This window comes from Psittacula echo (assembly GCF_963264785.1).
Source record: "Psittacula echo genome assembly, chromosome: 5".
NCBI lineage: Eukaryota > Metazoa > Chordata > Aves > Psittaciformes > Psittacidae > Psittacula > Psittacula echo.
In genome coordinates this window covers 3,223,069-3,246,275 of record NC_137739.1, presented here as the reverse complement: position 1 = coordinate 3,246,275, position 23,207 = coordinate 3,223,069, and the positions used below count along the sequence as shown (strand labels likewise).

Here is a 23,207-nt window from a genome sequence, read left to right as displayed (position 1 = left end):
TGTGCTTTGCTTTTGGAGCTGTTATCATGGTGCAGGGGCTCTCCAACAGGTACTGAAGTCAGCTTGCTCAAGAAGGGGCTGTTAGCCTTAGTCTCAGATTCTGGATGCTGGAATTGGCACCAGCAGAAGTGAAGACCCAGGAAGATGAAAGTTGCAGCAGTAGCACTTGGGTATAAATGGGGAAGGTGAAGGAAGGAGTTGAACCTTGACTCAGGGAAACACAGACCCTTACGAGGAGGGTTTTGGAGTGGTTTTTAAGGGGGACCTGGCTGGTTTTTATTACTGAAAAGAAAGCATGAACTTCTGTAGGCAGGTACCTGTCCTCCTCTTCTGTGCTGATTTACCTCCCCAGCCGTGTGCCACCACTCAGCAGAAGCGTTTCACATGGTGATTTTGCTGACTGAATGATTTAACTGTGCACTCTCATATGCTTTTGGCAAACTCACCTGGGGCAATTGCAGTGACTCCTGTAGCCAGCTCACGAGATTTGGGCTGAAGCTGACTAAGAAGCAGATGCAGGAGCTGGTCCAGGACCAGATCTCCAGGCAGTGACACCCTGCAGGAGTGGTAATAGACAGCTGACCTTGGGGATAGGATGGTGTAGAGGTACCTTCAGCTCTGCAAGCAGCTGTGCTGAATAAAGTTCTTTCTAAAGCCTTGTGCTGCTATATCAATAGAGTGAAAGGCCAGTACTGGCATGAGGCTGCCATCCTGCTTGTAAATCTTTTCCATAAGATAGGACTGTGCAGAGCCATTGGATGCTGTGCATCCAATACATAGATAGAACATAGAGAGTTACTATGGTTTGGTTCAGGGGCAGGCTGACAGTTGGCATCCAATATTCTCAACTTCAGTGGTTTTGAGGGAGGTACAATTTGTGGATGAAATTCCTTATCTCTTGCAAACGTAGGTTACTTCTTCCTTCCCCTCCCCAGCTATTTTATTAAAACCCAGTGGTATCAGTAAGGACTCTGGGAGTGGTGTTTGTATGCATCTCCTGCCTGGTTTTGGCTAATCCATCACAAAACTATGGAATTCCAAGGGAGAAAACTGAGGTGCTCAAATTTTGAGATCACTTTTTCAGTAGGCTGTGATAAAAAGCTGTCTCTGTCTCTTATTATTAAGACCATAAAAATTAAATGGTTTAAATATATTTGACTAACTGCACTCATTTAAGTTTTTAATAATTAAATGCACTGAGGCTGTGTAACTTGTTAACAGTCATGTCCTTTTCTTTGCTTTGAGCAGTTTTACTCTGGGCACCGATCTCCTCACATTCCATATAGGTTATTGCACCTGGTATGGACTCATGCACGGCATTTAGCAGGGTACGAGCAACAAGATGCACACGAGTTCCTCATTGCTGCATTAGATGTGCTACACAGACACTGCAAAGGTAAGGCTTGTCCTGAGTCTTCAATCAACAAGGAATATTGGATCAAAAGGAGGTAGAACAATCTCTTCTTAAATCAAGTTTAGTGTTTCCCAACAGCGGTTTTAGTAAATTCCCTTTAAAATGTTTGGTAGATTTAAAGGAAGAGACTTCATAAATAAACCATAACTGTCAAAACTTACCTAGAGTTAGAAGCAGACAAGCCTGTGCATTGCCTTCAATCACCATCGTGGGGTTCTCTTATTGGTTGTGAGTCACTGTCTTGTCTTTTCAATTGCCATTCTAATTCTATTTATACTTGAGGTAGTTAGAACTCTTACTCAGTGTGTCATGGGACTGATGGAAATAACACGGGAGGCTATGGCTGTTGTGCTTGAATATTATTCTACTGTATTTATGAGGCCCCATTCCTTATAGAAATACGAATAAGAAAAGTAATACTTGGGTTTGGTATCTTGTTTTGTTAGTCTGTGTATAAAATGTGTACTCATACAACTGTTCTACAATAGGAGACCTATTCATTGACATGCTTTTAGAGATGAAGTATTAAAGTGTTGAATTGATTTGGTAATACCGTATGAAATGATGTATTTCATGTTGGTTAGCTGAACTAAATCTGAGCTGAAGATTTCTCAAGCTGCCAATGTTTGATGTAGTTTGGTTCACTCACTTAAGTGCAGAAATTCTGCCCGTTCTTGTAAGGAGGGAAAACCCTAAGGTTGATACTAGCAAAACAAAGAAAGAAGTCCTTAGTCACTAAAAAATGAGCTTTAAAGCACTCAGCTTTCTTCTAACGCTCTTAGAAAAAGCACCTAGAGGTTAGGGTTTTGGCTTATCAGAGGACTATCAAAGGGAAGGCTGCTGCTGCTTCTTTGAAGCATTTTGAAGTCTTGCTTTTATCTTTGAGATAGTTGTACCTTGTAGCAGATGTGCTTGTTCAGCTTCATAATAGGTGTCCTCCAAAAGAGGCTTCTCCAAGAGAGTACTTCTGAGGGCAGGATTACATAGAGGAGTTCTCTTGTAATTATTATCTGTCATTTGATAATCACTAACTGAAATGCAAGAAGCCTGCTGTAAGTAGTGTTGAGGTGCTTTGAGGACCAGCCTCTACCCAAATACTGACCTCTCGCTTCTTGACACTGAATAAACTCAGCTGCAGACAGAAATACTTCTTGGTTCCTGTGAAGTTTCTGAATCATTGATCTAACGAATCTTGAAGCTTTTTCATCATCTTTGATGTAAAATGATGTTTGTATTTCTTCTATACCATAGAATCATAGAATGGCTTGGGTTGGAAAGGAACTTAAGACCTTCCAGTTCCAACCCTCTGCCATGGGCAGGGACACCTCACACTAGACCATGGCTCCCAAGCCCCATCCAGCCTGGCCTTGAACACTGCCAGGGATGGAGCATTTACCACTTCTCTGGGCACCCTGTGCTATCCCCTCACCACCCTCAAAAGGAACAACTTCTTCCTTATTTCTAACCTGAACCTCCTTTGTTTCAGTTCAAACCCATCACCCCTTGTCCTATCACTACAGTCCCTGATGAAGAGTCCCTCTGTGGCATTCAAATACCTCCTGATTAGTTCATGAAGTACTAGTATTTTCTTCTCAGAATTGTAAAGAAAAAACATGCAACAATAAAGGTCCCTGTGTTCTTTTCAAACTGATAAAGAATCTGTAAAGATTTCTTTTGGTTTGGTTTTAAGTGACGAATCTCTCTGATACATCTTGTGGAATTACCAACAAAACCAAGTCTTCTCAGCAGTTTCTTTACCCTTGGTTCTGTTTGGCCTCTCCATCCAGAATGAAAATGAAACTGGGATCTGTCCTAAAACTAGAAATAGTTATATATTGGATATTCTTTGTTGGATAGAGTGAGTGCATGTGAATGGATTCTGTTACTACTTGTTGGGTTTTATAGATGTGTTGAAAACACTGACTTCGGTATTGGTATCCAGTTTAATCATGGTTTCAGCCAGCTTGAACTGAATTAGGGAGTTTTGCACTTTTAGTGCTGAGCTTGGGTTGTTGGAAAGGCTCCACTCACAAGGACTGAAACTCAGTGATTTAATGGCTATACTTAAGTTTGAGCCTACCTGCATGGGCATAACTAAGGCGTTACAGTGCTGCAAGTGGGAAGGAGTTGGCATTAGAACCTTTACATCTCTGCACCCAGGTATTTCTGTTTCTGGAGAAATTGGGAGACTTTTATTAAACTATGGTAAATAATCCATACCACATCAAGGTAATTTAAAAGAAGTGGTTGAGCAGTTGTGTGGGAACCAAACAAGTTAACCTAAACCAGAGTTTCAAGTTTGGTCACGATGAACCACTTGTGGAATGAACTTGTTTGCTGTGTAATGAGAACGTTCTCCCACTTACATACTTATGTATTCACATAGACACACACAGGTGAAGTATACGTATGGAAAACTATCATTACTAACAGAATGTGTCCTAAAGCTACAATAAGCAAATAAGGCCTCCCCTGCTAATACTGCATATTTATTTTACTGACTAAAAACCCCTTTTAAAGCTTCCAGTCAATAGCAGTCAAGTTCTGTGATTAACACACAGTGAAGTAAAATAGTCATGGGGACAACTTTGACTAAAAGCCCTATGCAGGACATTATTCATGATCACCAAGGCTTGAGACACCAAAGTAAGTGAAAGTGTGTCTTAGTTAAGAACTGTATAGCTATCTAGTGAGACTTGTTTGGCTGACATTGGTCATTTATATCCTTTTTCCATTCTATTGACTGAAGTTTCTAGGAATGAAAGTCAGGGAAAGCTGTGAATGCTTGTTACTTATACCTGCCACTGCTTGAATTAGGAAAATGATATGATTTTTGTCCATTTAAAGATCAGTTTTGCAATGCTGCATCCTACAAAGCATCGAATCAACTGCTCTATGATTATATGGATGGCCCAGGTAGTTGCTTGGTTGGTTTGGGTGGTTTTAAATGCTGGTTGAATATATACTTTATTTTAGTGCATCTGAGAAGTTTGGAAGCCTGGGGATACCTGTATGATCACCCATACAGGTGAGCTGAGAGCTCTCCTTGTGCTAGCACTGATGTGTTGAGCTGTGGCATCTGCAAGGCATGTTCTTAACACTCAACAGGGTCCTCTGGGCTGCTGGAGCACTATAAAATGGTTCTGAATAAAAGGGATTGAGTCTGTCATGCCGATGAATCACTGCTTTTCATTCCAACAGCTGGAGAAAGATGGTCTAACTGGAAAGTAGTATTTTGATGAGGGGGAAAAAAAAGCTAAGATTTGAGTTACTCCTATTCCTCTACCCAAAGCATGATATGCAAAGTCTGCCCTTAAACATATACTCCAACTCAAAAAGTGAGACCTTTCTGGAATCTGAATTCCAACACTGCTATTCTGAATGACATTTAAAGTTGTACCTGTATTTTGTGCTATTCTGGTATCTCTTGCTGGTTTGATAGTGCTCAGCGTTCTGCACTGTCATTGTATATTGGTATTTGTGAACGTTCTTACCACAAAAGCTTCCAAATGAGCTTCAGAGCTCATTCTACATTGGATAGTACCTTCTTTACCAAAGTAATGCTATGAACAGCCTGGCTGTATAGAGAGTGGTCACTTTCTTTGTACTAAAGTCTAAGGATTCACCTGGACTTTGGCATGTATTGCGTTTAGGCTTTCAAATTCACAACTACTTTGATGTATATTTGGATTATAGAAGATGCTGAAAATGATCAGATATTGATCTGTGCTTCTTGTATGTTTTCTTAGACTCTTTCTATGAAGAACAAGTGCAAAGTATACCCCATTCTTCATGTGGGATCTTTCGGGACTTCCAGGGCTCTTCCTTTGCAGAGGCACATAAATAATGGCTATTTCTGCAAGCTCCCATGACAGTGAGGTCCCAGTCATCCAGATGCTTTGTAGCTGACGAACTTTGTCTCAGACATAGTCAGACTTGGAGATACTGAGACCAGAATTGTTATTTTCTTGTGTGGAGCAAGACTGCAGTTCACAAGTTAATGTTCAGCCAGTGAAATCACTGGCTGTGGTTTGGCTTTCTTTATTATTGCAAGAGCCACAACCACCAAGCAGCAGAAAGTGGCTGAGATGGGCACTTGTACACAAAGGTTCGAAAAGCAAGATTAAAAATGGAGGTAATCCAGTGTTCTTATCCCAAGCTGTATTGTGCCGATGTTACTTATCTAACAAAAATAGAGTAGCACTTTAAAGCTGATTATTTCTCATTTATCTGGTTTTCATGAAGCATTCATCTTCAACAAGGACTGCTACAAAGCAAATGTGAAGCTAGGTATCATGAGAGAAAGAATGCTGTGCTGAGATTTGGGAGTAAAACACTATCATGCTCTCTGAATGCTGCATGATATTCTTAAGAGCTGATAAAACATATGCTTGTGGAACATGTCATCTGCTATGATCCATCTAAATCTATGTGTACCCTGCTTTGTCATGAAGAACAACAAGCGCTTGTTCAGAACACTGGGGGCCAAAGGAAAGCAGAAAAGTTAGCATTAACATCTTGTTTTGATAAATGCCCCTTTAAAACCTGGCAATTTTAAATTCATAGAATCATAGACTCATAGAATAGTTTGGGTTGGAAAGGACCTTAAGATCATCCAGTTCCAACCCCCCTGCCATGGGCAGGGACCCCTCACACTAAACCATGGCACCCAAGGCTCTGTCCAGCCTGACCTTGAACACCGCCAGGGATGGAGCATTCACAACTTCCCTGAGCAACCCATTCATCTCATTTAAAACATATAATAGAAGTTGGAGGCAAAACTTCTGTATTTCAAAGCAAAAGCAATGTTAAAAAGTAATCTTTAGCTGTTACGTATGATTTACCTTTAGTAATATATCAAATATTGTCCTGGTTTCAGCTGGGATGGAGTTAATTTTCTTCCTATGTATTTGAACACAAGTTAATATACTTGGTTGTTGCAGGGATGTAGTAAATTCTGTTTGTTTTGGTTTAAAACAGTGATACTTAATTTGAATCCAAACTTCTAAACTCCATTTTCTGCCATTCTCATAACCACTTTATACACTGATGTATTTTCAAGCTTGGTTTTAGGCTTGCACTGGCCAATTTCTCACTGATTACCCTAATAGCAATTATGAGCACTTTAAAAACAAAATATACATTAAACCAAAACCTACTTTGTAAGACACAAATGTTGAAGGGAGCCTTAACTTGAGCACAACAATCTAGCAGCTTCTAGTTCTCAGCTGCATAATATACCTCCTCTCAGCATCTGTTCCATATTGACAAGTGTGAGTAGGTGGTAATCTAACTCTTTATTTTTTTCCCCTTCTCTCCAACCAAATGTCATGGGGAATAATGTTGAGTGGGTAATACCCTTCTGTTTTGCTGGGAACAAGCTTGCAGAAGCCTCTTTGGAGACCCTCTCGTCACTGATCCTAATTAACTTGTATAATTGGAAGGGGAGTATTCACTCTCTCCCGTAGGCGGAAATGGCTGTCTGTTAACAGTGTCCAATGGGGATGATACCTGTGGTCCAGGGGAAATCTCTCGATGCTGTTTCTCTCCTTCTGCCCCCTTGAAACAAACCAGAGGGAAAGTAATGTTTCAAATGGTGAGATTGCCAGGATGTGAGGGGTTTTTTTTCCTTTAAAAAGGAAAAGTGGAGTTTTAAAAACAGGGATAAAGAACATTAAAGTAATTTTTTTGGAAATCCACATGTAGTCTTTAAAGCTTATATGTGATCTTTTTTCCAAAGGTGAAGAATGTCTTGTACAGCCTCTATACCTCCGTTCATTAGCTTAGCATAATTGAAACCTTCTAAAGATCTTCAGTTCAGTAAGACTTAGCTGAAATTCCCATCGAGAACTGCCTGAGACTGGGTCTGATAACCCCGGACTTGAACTTCCTACATTTGAAATCCAATTTTAGTGCGTTTTGTTCAAGAGCCATTTTCAGGACACAATGTGCTTTTCTTGACAATTCAAACGAGATTCTCGAGCAGGCAGCTGAGTGAGAGCTTCTCGGAGGCATTTAGGATCGAATTAACTGAAGTGGCCCATTGCAGCTTCGTAGGTATCACCTACATCTGCTTTTCTCAACAAACTACTGAAGCTTCATTGGGAAAGAAGTCACATTCCTTCTTGCTGAAGAACACTCCAGATACAGCTCCTTAGACACAAAGTGGTGGGGTTTACCCTATGCTGTTAGGGTCTTCAGCTGAGATTTCGTTACATACTTGACTAGAACTTAATTGGTTTTGAGTAATAGCTGTGATCTGGGGAGTCAGCATCTTAGTGTTTCAGGTATTAAATGCTTTCTAGTAAGTTAAAGATATGAGAAAACCTGGTGAAACTTTCTTGGTTTCTGTTGTAAGAGACTGGGAGACATCTGAAGATGTGCTTTACAAATAATCAGCTGATGCTGTGTTTGGGTGTGCATCTCTGTGTACAAAGCAAACCCAATTGCATCTGTCCTACCGAGGAAAACAAGCACTGTACAGTTTTGGAAATCAAAGTAGTGTATCATCTATGGGGAATGGAAGGAGAATGCTTCACAGCTGAGAACTATGCCAAGAAATTTTTGGTTATTTAATGTTCTGGATAGTCTGGGAGTTGAATTGGCCTAATCTCAGCACTCAGAATGAGCTGCTGTGCTCCTGCAGCGATAGTTGATTATGGCTAAAAGATGGGTATGAGTTCATTGTGCCCCCTGGGAACTTAGAAGATTGCTGTGTCTCTGAAGAAGTTGGAGGAAGGCACAGCCCTTATCTTCCTGCTTCAGATAAGAACATCTTTCGTTTTCTCACTGGTGGAAGCTTGCATGGAAAGTCTGCGCTGATGGTGAAAGGACAGGATGCAGACAGCAGGCTGGAGATTGATGGGTCTTAACAAACCTCCCCTCACTCTACTCTCGGAAGTTGACTGGCAGAGAATTAAAGAGCAGCCTTTGCTGATGGTTCCTTTCTCTATTCATTTAGGAAAATATTGTGCTATTGAATACTCTGCCTAAGCAGAAACCTTTGCTTCTGTAGGGAAGAGCTGGCCATTTGCTCAGGTACAAGCGTTTTATGGTGGCACTCTAAGTGTAGCTTAAATACTCATTTCCATGAACCACCTTGAGAACCCGTTCATCTTGGGAACTGATCTTTATACTGGATAGGACAAAGCAAATCTCTCTAAAGGGGTTAGGGCTGTACCCCCAAAAAGGTTTGGCTAACAACCTATAATGGCTTTAAAGCTTCACCTCGACAGAAGTTAACTGCATTTAATAACTTTGTGATTGTCTTTTATATTTTCTAGGAGTTCTTTTCTTGTTTTCTTGTTTTTCCTTCAATGCACAACATTTTCAGGGTTCTGTATTGTCTATGTGAACTTGCAGTGTGTTTATTAAGTTACAGAGAGTTATTGAAGACACAGTCCAAGACAACCACTGTTCCCTCGGAGGATTTTTGACTTCTGAGTCTGTGTTTGCATTCCTCCAGGTGATGATAATGGGAAGAAGGCCAACAACCCCAACCACTGTAACTGCATCATAGACCAAATCTTCACAGGCGGACTGCAGTCTGATGTTACCTGTCAAGTCTGCCAGTAAGTACTTCTTTTTCCGGTTCTGAACTCTGATTTGAATCTTTACATCCTCCAGTGCAACTGAGTCTTTTCTTTCTTGAATACCAATAAAATACTAGCAAAGTTCCAGCAAGACAAGAACTGTGTAAATACAGCATCAGCTAAATGCAATCGGTTACCAGTTAACTGATCTCTATTAAGACATGTCAAAAAAGGTACCTGGAAAGTACCACAGGCTTCTTTGACCTTTTACTAGTCTGTAAAAGGTTGTTCTTCTCCAAGTTTGTGAGGAAAAGACTTATTTGGGGCTCCAAGTATGTAACTGCCACTATGTTTGAAGAAAATTCTGATATGAAACCGTATTTTCTTTCAGTTAGGAGCCTCGTGTATCATCAGGAGAGGTTTCAAAGAGGCTGATATCTCTTGTAATCTTGGGTACCAGCAATTGAACATTTGACAAGAGCAGGGAAAAACGTGTCTGTCATTCTACTCTGTGTACTGCAGCAAGTTAACTTCTCATTCAAGATGTTTGATATTGCCATAGTGCAGAAGTCGGAGTTCTTGGGTTTTGTTCTGTCTTGCATTCTTTATAATTACATACCCTGTCCTGCAGATGGACTTGTTCTGTGCTTGTTTGAATCTGCTTTTATTCTCAGTTTCCTGGAGAGGTTTGCAGAAGATTTACTGAAAGGAAAACATAGGAAATCTTGTTCTTTGCCTGGTAGAGCCACAGAATCCTTGTATGATAATGAAAAGCTCAGTGTGTTATGACACAATATTAGCATTGATGAAACTTGAACAAAAGAAGTTTTCTTTTGAAAATTGACAACCTTTGCAGAAGTGAAGCTGAAAGAAAAGGCGCAGAGTATTGCAGGCTGAATGTGGTTGCAGAGTGAGAGACACTGGTTTGAGAGGAAGAGAGAACTCCAAGAAGAAGAATAAGGAGTGCAAACAGGCAGTACTTCCAAATAGGAGCTTAGACTCCTGAAGTTCTCCTGACAATGTAAATGCTGAAAGAAAAGGTTTGATTCAATGCAAGTTAACATTCTGGGAAGCTTCTTCCATAGTTTAGCTGTTGGCTTGTCTTCAACTGTCTTGTAGAGAAATCTAATTGAGAACACACACTACTTCTTTGGTCTCTCAAATTCCGAACACTGTAGGAGATGCTAACAGGAACAGCAAAGCTTAATTCAGTTCACTACTCTATAGCAAAATTTGGCTCTGTATTTATCAGAGTAACCTTAAACACAGTCTTCTGTGCCATGACCAGACACCTCTGCTTCTAAACTAGCTGGATTGCATATAGCTGTCATCATAGCTGGTTTATACTGGTCAGTTGTATGAGTGGTACCTCTACCTTCAAGTAACCCTGCTTGTTCACTTTGAGTCACAGGGCTTCAGTGAGTGGGAGACTGTATTAAGTACATATATTTTGCATTGAGTACATCACAAACGTTTCTTAAAACCATATGGCTTTTGAATATTCAGGAAAACAATCAGTTGTGGGAAAAGACTCTGGAGCAGCTCTGTTTTCTGTCATCTTTGAGTGCCCTCTAGGGGTGATGTTGATCCCGTGGTTCTTGAAGTATCTGACGTGCTGTTAATCTGACTTCCTTTAAACGTGTTTGAAACTGCTTTCTTTTTCGTAGTGGCGTTTCCACAACGATAGACCCCTTTTGGGACATCAGTTTGGATTTGCCAGGCTCCTCCACCCCGTTCTGGCCGCTGAGTCCAGGGAGTGATGGCAGTGTCGTGAATGGGGAAAGCCATGTATCAGGCACCACCACTCTCACAGACTGCTTGCGAAGGTAGGAAATGAGACAAATGCAATGTGGTGGGGTAAAGAAGCACTTTTTATACAGATTTTAGTATACAAGAGAAAGTGATAAAGCAAGGAAGGCTCAGAGCAACACTTGGCCTCACAATAAGCAATCAAAACCAGTTGCCATGCGATGCAAGAAGAAAACAAATTCTGCATTGGCTGCTGCCAGGCAATGTGGGTTGAAATAATCAAAACCACTGGTGTCTGTCTCCATGTTCTTGGTTGTGTCAGCAAAGCAAGCACATAAAGAGTTCACAATGCATTTAACATTTATCTGAATTACAACACCACGTATGAGTCTGATTTGTGCTCTAAGCAGAGCTGTGGGTCAGGTACTGCTATCGCGTAGTTGTGAGGATCACATTAAGAATTAAAGGAATTCAGCTTTCAAAAAGGATCATTCTGAACAGGGAACTTGGGCATCTTGGAAACAGGTAACTGGAGAGAATGTTATGGCTTCATATACAGTTAACTTGGATCTTTTAACGGATCTGGAAGTCATTCTCCTGTGGCAAATGCAGATATCTGTTAAAGATATTTGTCTGAGGAAGAGGTTAACTGTAGCCTGGGGCAAAGCTAATCCTCCTGAAGTAAAAAGTCGTGGCCTGTGACATCTGATTTCTAACCTTCTTGACACTTTTAAGATCAATAATTTTAAGAGAAAAAGGGAATTACTACAAATGAGAAAATTCTGATGCAGGAATGCATCAAGAAGCCCAAAGGGTCGAATTTTGGTGGTTTTCTTCAAGATGCGGATTAGTAGGATCAGAGAGAGATGGGAAGGGAAAACATCCAGGTTCAAAGGTACTCTCAAAGAGTATGGATTTTGATAAGAAGGTGAACTGTAATGGATAAAGAGGATGGGTCTAGATTTTAACCCAAAAGCTAGAAAGCAGGTTAGAGTCAAACAAAGAAGGTATGTAACTTCATGTCAACCGGTGTGGCCATGCAACTTGGAAGTTGGCTTGAAGAAGAAAGGATTGAGCAGGAATATGACAAAAACTAGCAAGATGTAGGCACTCCCTAACAGTTACACCAAATTTATAAGCCTATTTACAGACTTAAGAGAGAGGAAAAGGAAGCGAATCACAAGCAAAACGAAAACCAGAGAATGATGGTGGTAAACACTCCATCCCTGTCAGGGTTCAAGGCCAGGCTGGACAGAGCCTTGGGTGACATGGTCTAGTGTGAGGCATCCCTGCCCAGGGCAGGGGGGTTGGAACTGGATGATCTTAAGGGCCTTTCCAACCCAAACTCTTCTATGATTCTATGGTACATAGACTAGGTAAAGGAAATCTTGTTAATCAGACAGGAGGGGAGACCGGGAGGTTGTGATCATCGTTTAATGCTGGAGGCCACGTTGGCCATCAACAGAGTGATACAAGGTAGGGTTAGTGATGAGCTGATGTTGCCCTCACTTGCTTAGTGTGTGCATTAATGTAAAATGCTCATTTCTTTACATCTAGTTGTAAAGCAGCCTCTGAGATGATCTGTTTGCCCCATGGAAGGAGGCAAAGACTTGGAGGAAAAGACTCAACAGTCCATTCTCTGAGCGTGTTCTGCGCTGACAGTTTCTGAAGAAGAGGGATTTTGCTTTAGTGTGTTGTGAGAACATAGAAGTCCTGTTTTTTAGCAGTTCCCTGCTCTGTCATGGTCTCTTCCTAGAGCTCCCTTGAGCAGTTCTGTCTGAACATTTTGAAAGAGATTTTTCTAGTTGTCAACACTTGGGTTTTCTTGGAAGATGTCTGGGTTTTGAAAAGAACTTTGTGTTTACAGCCCTTTCCATCTCAGAGCTTTGATCCTAGCCCTAGAGGGCTACAAGCAGAAGAGTGTCTTGCAGCTGAGCCCCCAAGTCATGTCATCTCGCTTCAGAGCTTTCGTATCAATGTTCCTGGTTTTGAAGAGGAAAGATCTTTGTTTTCTGTATGAAAATCAGCTGTCCTGTTGTAGGAGATGAACCAACATTTAGCTCCTTTCTCAGACACTGATGCATTTCAGTGCAGTGTTCCCAAGCAGAGCAATGATAAATGTCAGATTTGGATATCTGAACCATAGCACTTTGCATTATTATAGATGTTGGGTTCTTTCAAAATGACAGCTAAAAGCCATGAACTGTTTCTTGTGGTGCCAGTGACCCACAAGTAAAAGCAAGAGAAGTGTTTTCAGCCTGTGTGGAAAATCATCTGATTGTTTTGTGCTTCCTTTTGCTTTTCAATGGTTTTTTCAGGTTTACAAGGCCAGAACATCTAGGAAGCAGTGCCAAAATCAAATGTAGTGGTTGCCATAGCTACCAGGAATCTACCAAACAACTCACTATGAAGAAGTTACCCATCGTGGCCTGTTTTCATCTCAAAGTAAGTTCACAAGGGGCAGGCAGAGCAGAAGATGTGTATTTCTCTCTGAGAGGATGATCTAAATTCCTGGACATCTCTTCTGGCTTTCACTGACTAATCTTTTATGATATAAACTAATATGAGGAACAGCTTTCATGCCCAGCTAGATTTCTATTAAGATAGTATTACATTATCTATAATGTAGCTTTGCAGTATGTCTGTGGGAATCCCAACGAAGCAGAATTTAGAACCAAACTGAAAGGCCAGTGCAATACCTGAACCAGCATAGAAACCAGTCTGCAGAAACACTTAACTCATCCTGCATGGTAACATTTTTACCCTACTCTTCTACTGGAAGAATGCCACAGAGGAACTCTGTGTGGAAGGAAAAGGATGAAAAAGTTATCACAATGGAGAAGCTTCTTGTATCTTCCCAATTGTGTTGTAGTTTTCAACATTTCCAATCCAGATGATGTCAGATGCAGTGATGGGGAGATAACGTCATAACTGGTGCCCTCAGATACTTTAGTCCAGTACAATTTCTGTCTTAGATATTAAAGGTGACTGTGGTGCAAAGTAGAAGGCTATAGCAGGTGATGGAGGTCATTCTGTGTCCTTGCAAAGTGATGCCACAGGCCTTTATAGAAGCAGCCACCACAGTAATTTAACTGCATCTATGATCTGCTCGAGCTGTTCAGGTGCAGACTTCTAGGGTCCTGAGTGTCTCCTGGGACAAAGTGACAAAGTCCTCTCATTGCTAGGTAGCAACTAATAATCCCTTATCTCAGCTCTTACTGTGACCAGTGTTTCAAGAAACTGCTTACTTGATGATGATACTAATGTCAGATGAGCTATGTAAGGGAAAACAGCATTTTACCTGCAATCATGGTGACTGGAAATAGACTTTTAAAAGAGCAGCCTTTATACTCTGTGCAAATGAAGTCTTCTATTGCTTCTCTTTCCATCTCGGCAATGGTGGATTGAAAGAACACACGCTCCAGCCATTTACTCCAGAGACTTCATTCGGTTGTTCAATTTTCACATGGTTTCTAGGCTTTGAACTTCTGTAAAACACTTGGATGACTTTTAATAGCATTGGAATGAGACCTTTATCTTGTAGCTGTCATGGCAAAGTGCACGCTAAACTTTGCTGTAGCATCTGAGCTAGGTCAGTATGTTCATACTGAAGAATCTAATGATGTGTGTAACTAGTGTCATGGTCCCACTGAGGAAGACATGGACTGTGTGCAAGAAATGATTGTAGTTTGGAATTGTTAAATTCCACAGCAACTTCATATCCAGCATAGCAGTGATATAAAATTTGTTTTCAAAGTCTGGCTTGTAAAGATGCTTGTTAATGAAGTGAGGTCTTGACATGAAAACAGAATGCCCTAGGTCTGTATTCTGCTTTCTACTGGGAAAAGGTGTTACAGGTCAAAAGAATTCCCTCTACTGTAATTCACAGGCCTTTACAGATTGTTTGGGACAGTCATGCTTTCACATGGTCACCCCCATATACTCAGTTGCATCTTGAGTATTAACCGAGATGATATGCAATGTTACATGCCAGAGATGTTAGCCAAACTGGAAGAGATAGTAGCACAATTCCTTTGTTGGTTTTTTTGGCTGTGATCTTCCTGGAAAGCATTCTTGTGTGAGTAACTGGAGGTTTCAGGAGTGCTTGGCTGGCTGCTTGGCTTTTGGAGGGAGTTCTGGGGGTGTTGGGCTCTTGGGTTTATCTTCTATTTATTATTGCAGAGTAGTTGGCAAGATACACCCAGGAGATGCTGCTATCTCTGGGCGAAGCACTGTGAATGTGCTCAGCCTCTTCCCTACACTCAGTTCAGTATGTGTGTTATCCGAAGTGACTGAAGATTTTATGTTCCTTGGGGAAATGAATGACTTTTCCTCGGCGATTGTGTTGTCCTGTCCATGCAAAATGCAAATTTAACTTCCTGGGTTACAGTAAAATAAGAAACACACATGGTAAGGATTCCAGAAATCTTAGCTTTCCACGGCTGGATCTGTTGCTAGGGAATTGTTATGGCACCACAATTGGAAAATAATTAACTTGAAGTGTAAATAGAGCAGAATTTCTGAGAAATGGGGAGAGAAGCTGCCTTTAAATAGAAACTCATTCATCTCTCTCTGGTATTCGTTCCTGTTTCCATTTAATGTTCAATGGAGAAGATGAGGAGAGGATGGTGGGGATTGCAGGCTCCTTTGGCAGAGGGACAAGGCTTTTTTCTTCTCATATGCCATTTTTTGCCTGAATTTGAATTGGTTTTCCTGTGTAGGCTTGACTCCTGTCACTTGAGATGATTGGATGGGTGGATTAAGTGTGTGAATCTGATGGCAAGCTCTCATTGTCACCAGTTCTCTGCGCTAGTGTAGGCAGCAGCCATCTATTTGAATAGTGCATAGTACAAATGAACACTGGTTTGGGTAAAGGCTGTGTGTGCTCTGTTTAATGTATTTTAATGTCAGTTTGGAGTAAGTTTGTATTTATAAATATTAAACAATCTAATACTGTATTTTCTCCCCAACAAACTGTGATTTATTTTCCTGGTAGAAATATGTTGGCATTTACATAGGGGTTCCCAGTCCATATATAGTTGGTAGGAAAGATCTGGGGATATCCCTGGCCTCCTGCCTGCTAATCCGTTTTTGTGTTATTGTTCCTACGCTTAGGACATGTATAAATAAGACAGAAAATGTTGCCTTTCTCTAAAGATAAATTCATCCCTCCACTTTGTCTCCAGCGGTTTGAACACTCAGCCAAACTGAGGCGAAAGATCACTACGTATGTTTCGTTTCCGCTGGAGCTGGACATGACACCATTCATGGCTTCCAGGTGTGTACCAAGTTCAAAATCCCCCAAAGACCTGGACAGAACTGTTTACCAGTTCATACATGCGCAGCATGAAACATGGAACCTCCTTGAATCAAGGTGATAGAACAGTATGTATAATGATCCTTCTGCTGTAAGCTTCTCCTTGAAATTTGTTATCTTTTCTAAACTCGTTTTTAGATAAAAGACTAAGTTTTATGTGCTGGAAAAGGCTTGATATTTAAACTTTTTATATATATTTATACATTATGTGTTCTGTTTGTGGTTGCATGTTAAATTTAGAATCCAGATCCATCATGCCTTCAGATCTCTGCTTCGGTCCCACTGCTTGAGTGCCCTCCCACCAGTCACCATATGTAACTAGGCAGACTAGACATAACCTAAAGCCGAACCTTGTATTTCTGAAGTTACAAAACCCCTTCCTCTTTATTCCTGCACACATGAAAATTGGAGGGTTTTTTTGTTTCATGCCTTCAGCTTCTCTTCAGAGAATGCTGCAAGAAGAAAAAGCATGGTCTAGATTAAAATAGCTGTTTCAAATTGGTATTTAAACAAATAGGAAGACTTCTCCCACCCCCATGTGAAAGACGTGACATTTATATCAATATACCTTTAGGAAAGGAATTGAATAAGCTGAGTTAATGAGTGGTGTTTGACAGGTATTCCATTCAAATATACAGGAGGATATTCAGATTTCGTTTATATCTGAAGCAGTAAGGAAAGCCTCAAAATGTGGCATCTCTTAAAACAGGGGGCTGAATTTGGTGCTGAAATCTTAACTAATAATTTTAAGCTTTACCCACCCTCATTCCACCCAAAAAGAGCAAAAGTAGATGCTTCTACTAGGAGAGAAAAGAGAGCCCTGAAGCTCTGTCAAACAATGTTCTATTAAGAATATATGGTTTATTCCAGTATATTCTGGAGATTCTAATACTTCCCTGTTCCTCTGTAGTGAATTCTTCCTGGATAGAACAGGCTCTGCTGATGGACGGTATCAAGCGTAATGGAATATAGATGGGAATAATCAGCAGGCATAACTCAGTAGTCTGAATTTCATCGGCTGTGAAATCAACAGCATAATCCTATTGCTGCTGCCAAAACACAAAATGAATTTACAAGTCAGAGCCAGGGTGATTGATCCATCACAGGATAAAGGATTGATGTAATTAGATATTTCTTCCAGATTTAAAATACAAATCTTTCCTTAACCTCTTTTTAAGCTTTTTTTGGATAGGGCATTTGACATAAATAAATCTGTATTTGCAGCACTGAAGCCTTGACCGGGAGCAGAAATGATGTTTCTTATGTAGCACTGCTGTGAGAACAAATAAAGCATCATTAGCATCCTAATCAGCCCTTCCCTGCCACTGAGCAGCATTGTGCTTTTGAATAAGGACCTGCATTCTGCAAGGGGCTCTGTCATGTAAAACGTATTTCCTTGCTTTGGGAAGCCACTGCTTTAAGTGACTGGATTTTTGTGTGTGTGTGTGTTGCAGTAAAGAGAGCAGAATGAACGGGCAATACCAGCAGCCAACGGATAGTCTGAACAATGATAATAAGTAAGTGGTACATTCCATGACTCCTATTGTGAAAGGCAGTTGCCTTCTAGAAGGGAGATAGAGAGTCTGCTGTATATCCTGCAGTGTGAAGTGCGTTACCATATTTGACAGCACAGTAAATCTGAACTGTGGCAAAATAAAGCTTCATTCATGACAACTGCCTACCCTTTGGTGGATTTGTGGCAGCTGACTTCCAGATCCAAAGATGATACCCCCAGCAATGGGTCTGTGTGCAGAATTGAAAGCTATGGTTACAATATTAAAAGGGGATGGGTGTTTCCTTTAAATAATCCTGTTTCAATTACAATAGCAAAGGGAGTTCCAGTGGACTGAATGGAAGTTTATAGAACACTGATACTCAAAGTCCCAAGAGAACTCCAGTAATTGTAGGGTCTCTTGGTCAGGTATTGATTCCAGTTGGAATAAATGATGGGTTGATACGGGACTGGCTCAAGAATGTAAAGGGTGTGTAATTGAAACAAATAATCTGCAGCTTTATGGGAATAGAGATAGTCACACAAACCTTATTAAAAAAGAAAGATAAGTTTGCTACAGTCATTAGCTGATGTTGTGTGTTAAAATTCTTCAGTGCACTTCATTTGCCACTAAATGTTTCATTCAGAAACAGGAATCACACAATAGATGGATTTAAAAACTACCTAACCAGGTCTTGGTGCAGTTGGCATACAAACAGATACCAGCCCGATGTTATGTGTGGTCCTACAGCAATTGATTCATTAGATGTATGATGTTTAGTAGTGCTAGCAAAGGTCTGACAGAAAACACAACAGAGCACTGCTGAGGTTTGCATGTGCCTTAAATTGGAGAAGTTGTTAACAGTGAAGAGGATTAGGTAGTAAGTGCAGAGGCCCAGTAGCTGGAGCAACCTTAGAGCCCTCCACCTAGGACTAAAGAGCAGTGTCCATCCTAGTTAGATTAAAGGACTCGACTGGGAAGAGGGTGACTTTGTACATCACTGGCTCTGTAGAGAGTCAGCTGAATGAGTGCCTTGTTGTGGCACCATGGTGTCAAAAGAGCTCTGAGTTTTGAACAGAAGTAGGACAGTATCAAGTGAGATTATTTTACATTGTTTCTATGCCAGTTTGAAAATAGCATTTTAAAGAGTTAAAGAGAGTGGAGAACATGTGAAAAAGAGCCAGTAAGCACATAATCTTACCTTAGAATGAAATAGCCAAGGACTTCAGTATCCTTCTTTGGAACAGAGATGTGTCTGCTAGTTTTCAGGCCAGCAGGCATCTGAAAGCTGGAAGTTGAAGCTGAATATATTCAGTATTTCAAAATAGGTACAGACTTTCCAGATTAGGAACAATTAAACCAGTACAGCAATTTATCACTAGAAACATCTCAGATTAGCTAAATTTAAGATTATTGCCCTCCCCATCCCCAAACAAATATGTTTTTCTGGTTCACTAGAGTAACTAATTTGGGGAAATAGAAGGGCAGACCAGATACTCAGTGGTCCTCTTCAGGAATGCATCAATATTGATCTATTTTAGAACAAAAATCTTTGGTAGCCAGTATTGGGAAAGCTGGTGGTTGGCATCAGCCTGGAGTTGTTGTAGTAATACAAGACAGAAAATTAAAAACATGGGGTTTGTCCCTGGGCAAGGATGTCCTCTTCCCAGTAAATGTTAAGAGCTGGTATTTTATTGCTGGATCACATCCTTTACTATTGGTATTGAACATAAGCTTTTGCCTGTCTTTTCCCCGTTTTCATCCACGTATTCATTAACTCTTTCCTGTACCAGGTATTCCTTGTTTGCAGTAGTTAATCACCAGGGAACCTTGGAGAGCGGGCACTATACCAGCTTCATCCGGCAGCACAAGGACCAGTGGTTCAAGTGTGATGATGCCATTATCACCAAGGCTAGCATTAAGGATGTGCTAGACAGTGAAGGGTAAGTTGTGAACTGGAAACGGGAAAGGAAGGGAAACGTTGTTAGGTTTTCCTTTCAGTCAAAAAAAACTTTCAGCATAGAGAAGACATAATTTCTGTCTTTGAATATCTAATGTCTGTCTCTGTATGTATCAGTGCTTCAGAGGGTTGCTTATAATCCTGGATTTGTGGAAAGAAGAGGGCAAGGATGAGGGACGTTGTTCCAGTATTTAGATGGTGGCTCCAAAGATGGAGACTCCCTTTTTACAGGGAAAAAGATGAGGGGTAATGGGCACAATTTACTCCTGGAGAGATTCCAACTGGACACAAGGGAAATATTTCCTAATGAGAGCAATCAGCCACTGGGATAATCTCCTAGGTGGACACCCCAAAACTGGACACTTAAGACCTGGCTGGACAGGGTGCTTTAACATCTAGTCTGGGTCATGCTTTGCCTAGGAAGGATGGAACAGTTGATCCTTGAAGTCTCTTCCAACCTGGTGTGCTGTGATTCTATGACTGATCAGCTGCCTCTGCAGTGTCTGGCACTGCATTAGGCAAGGATTGAGAGTGCAGAGCAGTAGTTTGCAAGGGGAGCATCCTGGTATTCCTCATTTATGGGAAGCACTGGGGACTGGTGCATGTTTCAAGAATAAGGTAACTTAAAATCAAGTCTTCCTTCTGCATTTTCAACTATGGACCTGGTACTAGAAAGAAGCATTTGTTGGTGGTCGGTTATTCCTGACATTTCCATGGATTGCTGCAGGCACAGATGCTCAGTTTGTCATATATATTTTTTTAGCAGATTTCCCTATTTATTTGCAATTTTAATAGTTCAATCAGGAAGTTTAGTGTGAGGTGTCCCTGCGCATGGCAGGGAGTTGGAACTGAATGATCCTAAGGTCCTTTCCAACCCAAACCATTCTATGACTCTATGAAGTAAATCCTGTCCTGTAATACCTGAATTTTAGTGCTAAAGGATTTGACAACTTCTGCAGCAGAAGGAGTTTGTTTTTCTTCACTACCAGGTGGCCAGCTCTGGCCCTCAGGGTGGGATATGCCTGTGGAGGAACTTGCCATAGGCAAGGAGGAGCTGATACGCAACGCAACTGTTGCCCATCAGTCTCATCCGGCTGGTTTGAGCTCTGGTCCATTTCCCCTGCTTAAGCTTCAGGCTGACACTAAGGAGATCTGCATTGTACAAGGGAATCTCCATAGGGCATGAGATGGAATGAGAGTAACTGGAAAGTCTCCAAAGAGCTTTGAAGCTTTTTAAGAGGGTCAGGCAGTGACCCTGTTGGTGTGTGGTGTGTGGAGAGATGAGTCCACTTCCCTCTGGCATGTAACTGCTTGAGGACTCGGCTCCCTTGTGTAGCAGTACACATAAAGTAATTAAGGACAGGAAGAATTCTATCCTGTTAAAACACCAGATTTGAGTACAGATTGAGACATGAGATGTTTGACTGGGACACGTGAGTCTTCCCCCACATGCCCGGTTCTTCATTCTGCTTCTGGAAAAATAAATGGCAGACGGTTTGCAATAATCCAAAGCGTCTGATGCTTTGGTAACGTGACTCCAAAGCACCTCTGTTGTGTTTTGTGTCATGGTACCATTACATGGATGCTCCCTGTCTGGGCACCAACACATCCAGAGCTTTCAGGCTCTAAGAGGCTTCTGTACAAGAAGAAGGTTTGACTGACGTACAAGCGTTCAGCTTCCCGAGTTGCTGGTGAAATTGTGTCAGCTGGCTTTCCTCCTCCTCATCCGTGGTTGCTGTAGGGAGCTGGCATGTCCCTGGAATTGCTTCAAATTGAAAAGCAAAACAAAATGAATAGCGTTCATTTCTTAGGATCGCATGAATGGAAACACTAATCTGCTGTGGTGCATAGCAGAGAGCTGAAACTGTACCTCTGCTTTCTTGCAGGTATTTGCTGTTCTATCACAAACAGTTCCTGGAGTATGAATAGCCTTATCCAGCAGCTTGGCAGATACAAACAAGGAAGAAAATAAGCAAGCCTTCTGAATCGACACACAAACCTACCTGAAATGAAAAGACCCATTACAAACCAACTAGCACTGAGCTGTAACAGGACCTACTTGACACTGACTGAAAGCCTGGCGGAGTAAGGAATGAACAATGTCCAACGTGTGAGGACACAAAGGGGGCAAAAAGAGGCTACAGTCAGTCACTTAACAGAGGAAATATAAAATGAAAGGAATGCTCTGGGTGGGGGAAATGGGAGCAGAGGAGTCCGGGCGCTGGTACATCTCCTGTGTTCCTCCAACATGTGTGTGGGAAGGCAAAGGGTTCTACCCTCATCTCCATAAAGCATCTTCTCCATTTGGTGCTTCAGCTCCAACGACCAATCATATAACAGTTAAAAGTTAAATCCAAGCCCATTTTTTATGCATATGGGTCTGAAAGCAGTAGAGTGGAGGAGGAGGGGATGACACGACTAAAGGACTTTGCAAGTATCTTTTTATTTGTGAATTTTAGTTATTAAATAAATACAGTATGAAACTATTAGGCTCTTTCTTTTCCAACAACCATGAGAGAAACCCTGGATTGTGGAACTGAAGCTACAGGCCTCAAAACAGGTTTTCAAGCATGCCTGCTTGCACAGGTAATGGTTAATGCCATCGGACTGCTCATCAAAAGCATCAGCACAGATTCTTTTCTGTTTGAGCCCTTTTTTTTTGGTTTTGTTTTCTATAAATAGCTATTTTCTTAATTTTTTTTCCCTTTTATTTCCTTTTTTTTTTTGTTTCCCACGAGAATGAAATTCATAAATGCAACCATCAGTAAAAACGAATGAATTGGCGTGTTTATACTGTAAGAGTGGTCTTGGTTCTTTTTCCCCTAAATCTTGTGAAGAAGTTTGACTTTCTCAAAACTGCTCGTTCTGTTGTTGCTGGCTTGGGTTTGGGGTTGTTTTCTTTCTGTTCCCTTGCTGGCTTCCAAAGGTTTCGATGTGCCACAGGAGACAACTTGAGCATTGAGAACTGTACCATCTGTTGGAACCGGCTGCTGCTGGGGGCAGCACTGAGCGGTGGAGCTGCTGCTATTGAGCACTTCTGCAATGCACTCGGGTTTTTAAGTAAACAACCCATTTTCCTGCTCTGTGCTAGGCTGGTTTTGGTTCCTTGTATCCTCCCACATGTATTAACTCCTCACACACTCCTCCCGGCAGAATCACAGCCTCCATATCTGAGTTGCAGCACTCACTCCACCAGCTCGCTCTTGCTTTGTCACAGACATGGGTTTGCTCCTGTTCTGCTCCATCACCATGTGGCTTGACGAGATGGCAGCAGTATCCACCCCTGTGCTGTGTCTTGCTCTCAGGAGGCTGGGCTTGAATTGCAGAAAGCCTTAAGAGCTGAAAAGAGTGAAAATAGCTTTGGTCTACCTTCTTCTGGGACCTGTCGAGAGCTGTGTGTAAGAGGCATTGTATTGACAGGTGTAAGAGCCACACCAAAAAGGTCATTGAGCTCCAGGCAAGCCTTAAACTTTACCACTGTGGTTAAAACAAAGGATGTGCCTTAAGCTTTTCGATTCTGTGCTCTAGCAATGAGTGAGAGGTGTCCAACCTGCCCATGCCAAAGGTGGAAAACAGCTTAATAAACAGAAGAAATAGGATGAAAAATAAGGGAAAGGAGTTTGGTTTTTAAATGAGCATCTTACAAGAGCTGTGTCTGATCTGTACACACACTGGAAGAGGACTGGAAGAGATCTCTGCGACAGCTTGCACCAGGGAAGGAAGAAGAGACAGCGAATTGAAG

At 41.4% G+C, this 23,207-nt stretch overlaps 1 protein-coding gene across 3 annotated transcripts in view; it reads left to right on the top strand.

Annotated features, from left to right (window-relative positions):
- Nucleotides 1-21,951, top strand: part of USP22 (ubiquitin specific peptidase 22) — a 102,362-nt gene extending 80,411 nt beyond the window's left edge. Inside the window, exons 7-14 of one of the 3 annotated variants that reach the window (XM_080617258.1) lie at nucleotides 1,249-1,396; nucleotides 8,880-8,985; nucleotides 10,614-10,772; nucleotides 13,014-13,140; nucleotides 15,882-15,973; nucleotides 17,467-17,529; nucleotides 19,299-19,448; nucleotides 21,352-21,951. In XM_080617258.1, the coding sequence (XP_080473384.1) occupies nucleotides 1,249-1,396; nucleotides 8,880-8,985; nucleotides 10,614-10,772; nucleotides 13,014-13,140; nucleotides 15,882-15,973; nucleotides 17,467-17,529; nucleotides 19,299-19,448; nucleotides 21,352-21,394 (888 nt within the window). In that variant the 3' untranslated portion in view covers nucleotides 21,395-21,951. Of the gene's footprint in view, nucleotides 1-1,248; nucleotides 1,397-8,879; nucleotides 8,986-10,613; nucleotides 10,773-13,013; nucleotides 13,141-14,584; nucleotides 14,709-15,881; nucleotides 15,974-17,466; nucleotides 17,530-19,298; nucleotides 19,449-21,351 lie in introns of those variants that run through there. The other 2 variants (XM_080617260.1, XM_080617259.1) reach the window with 2 other exon arrangements.
- The last annotated feature ends 1,256 nt before the right edge of the window (nucleotides 21,952-23,207 follow it).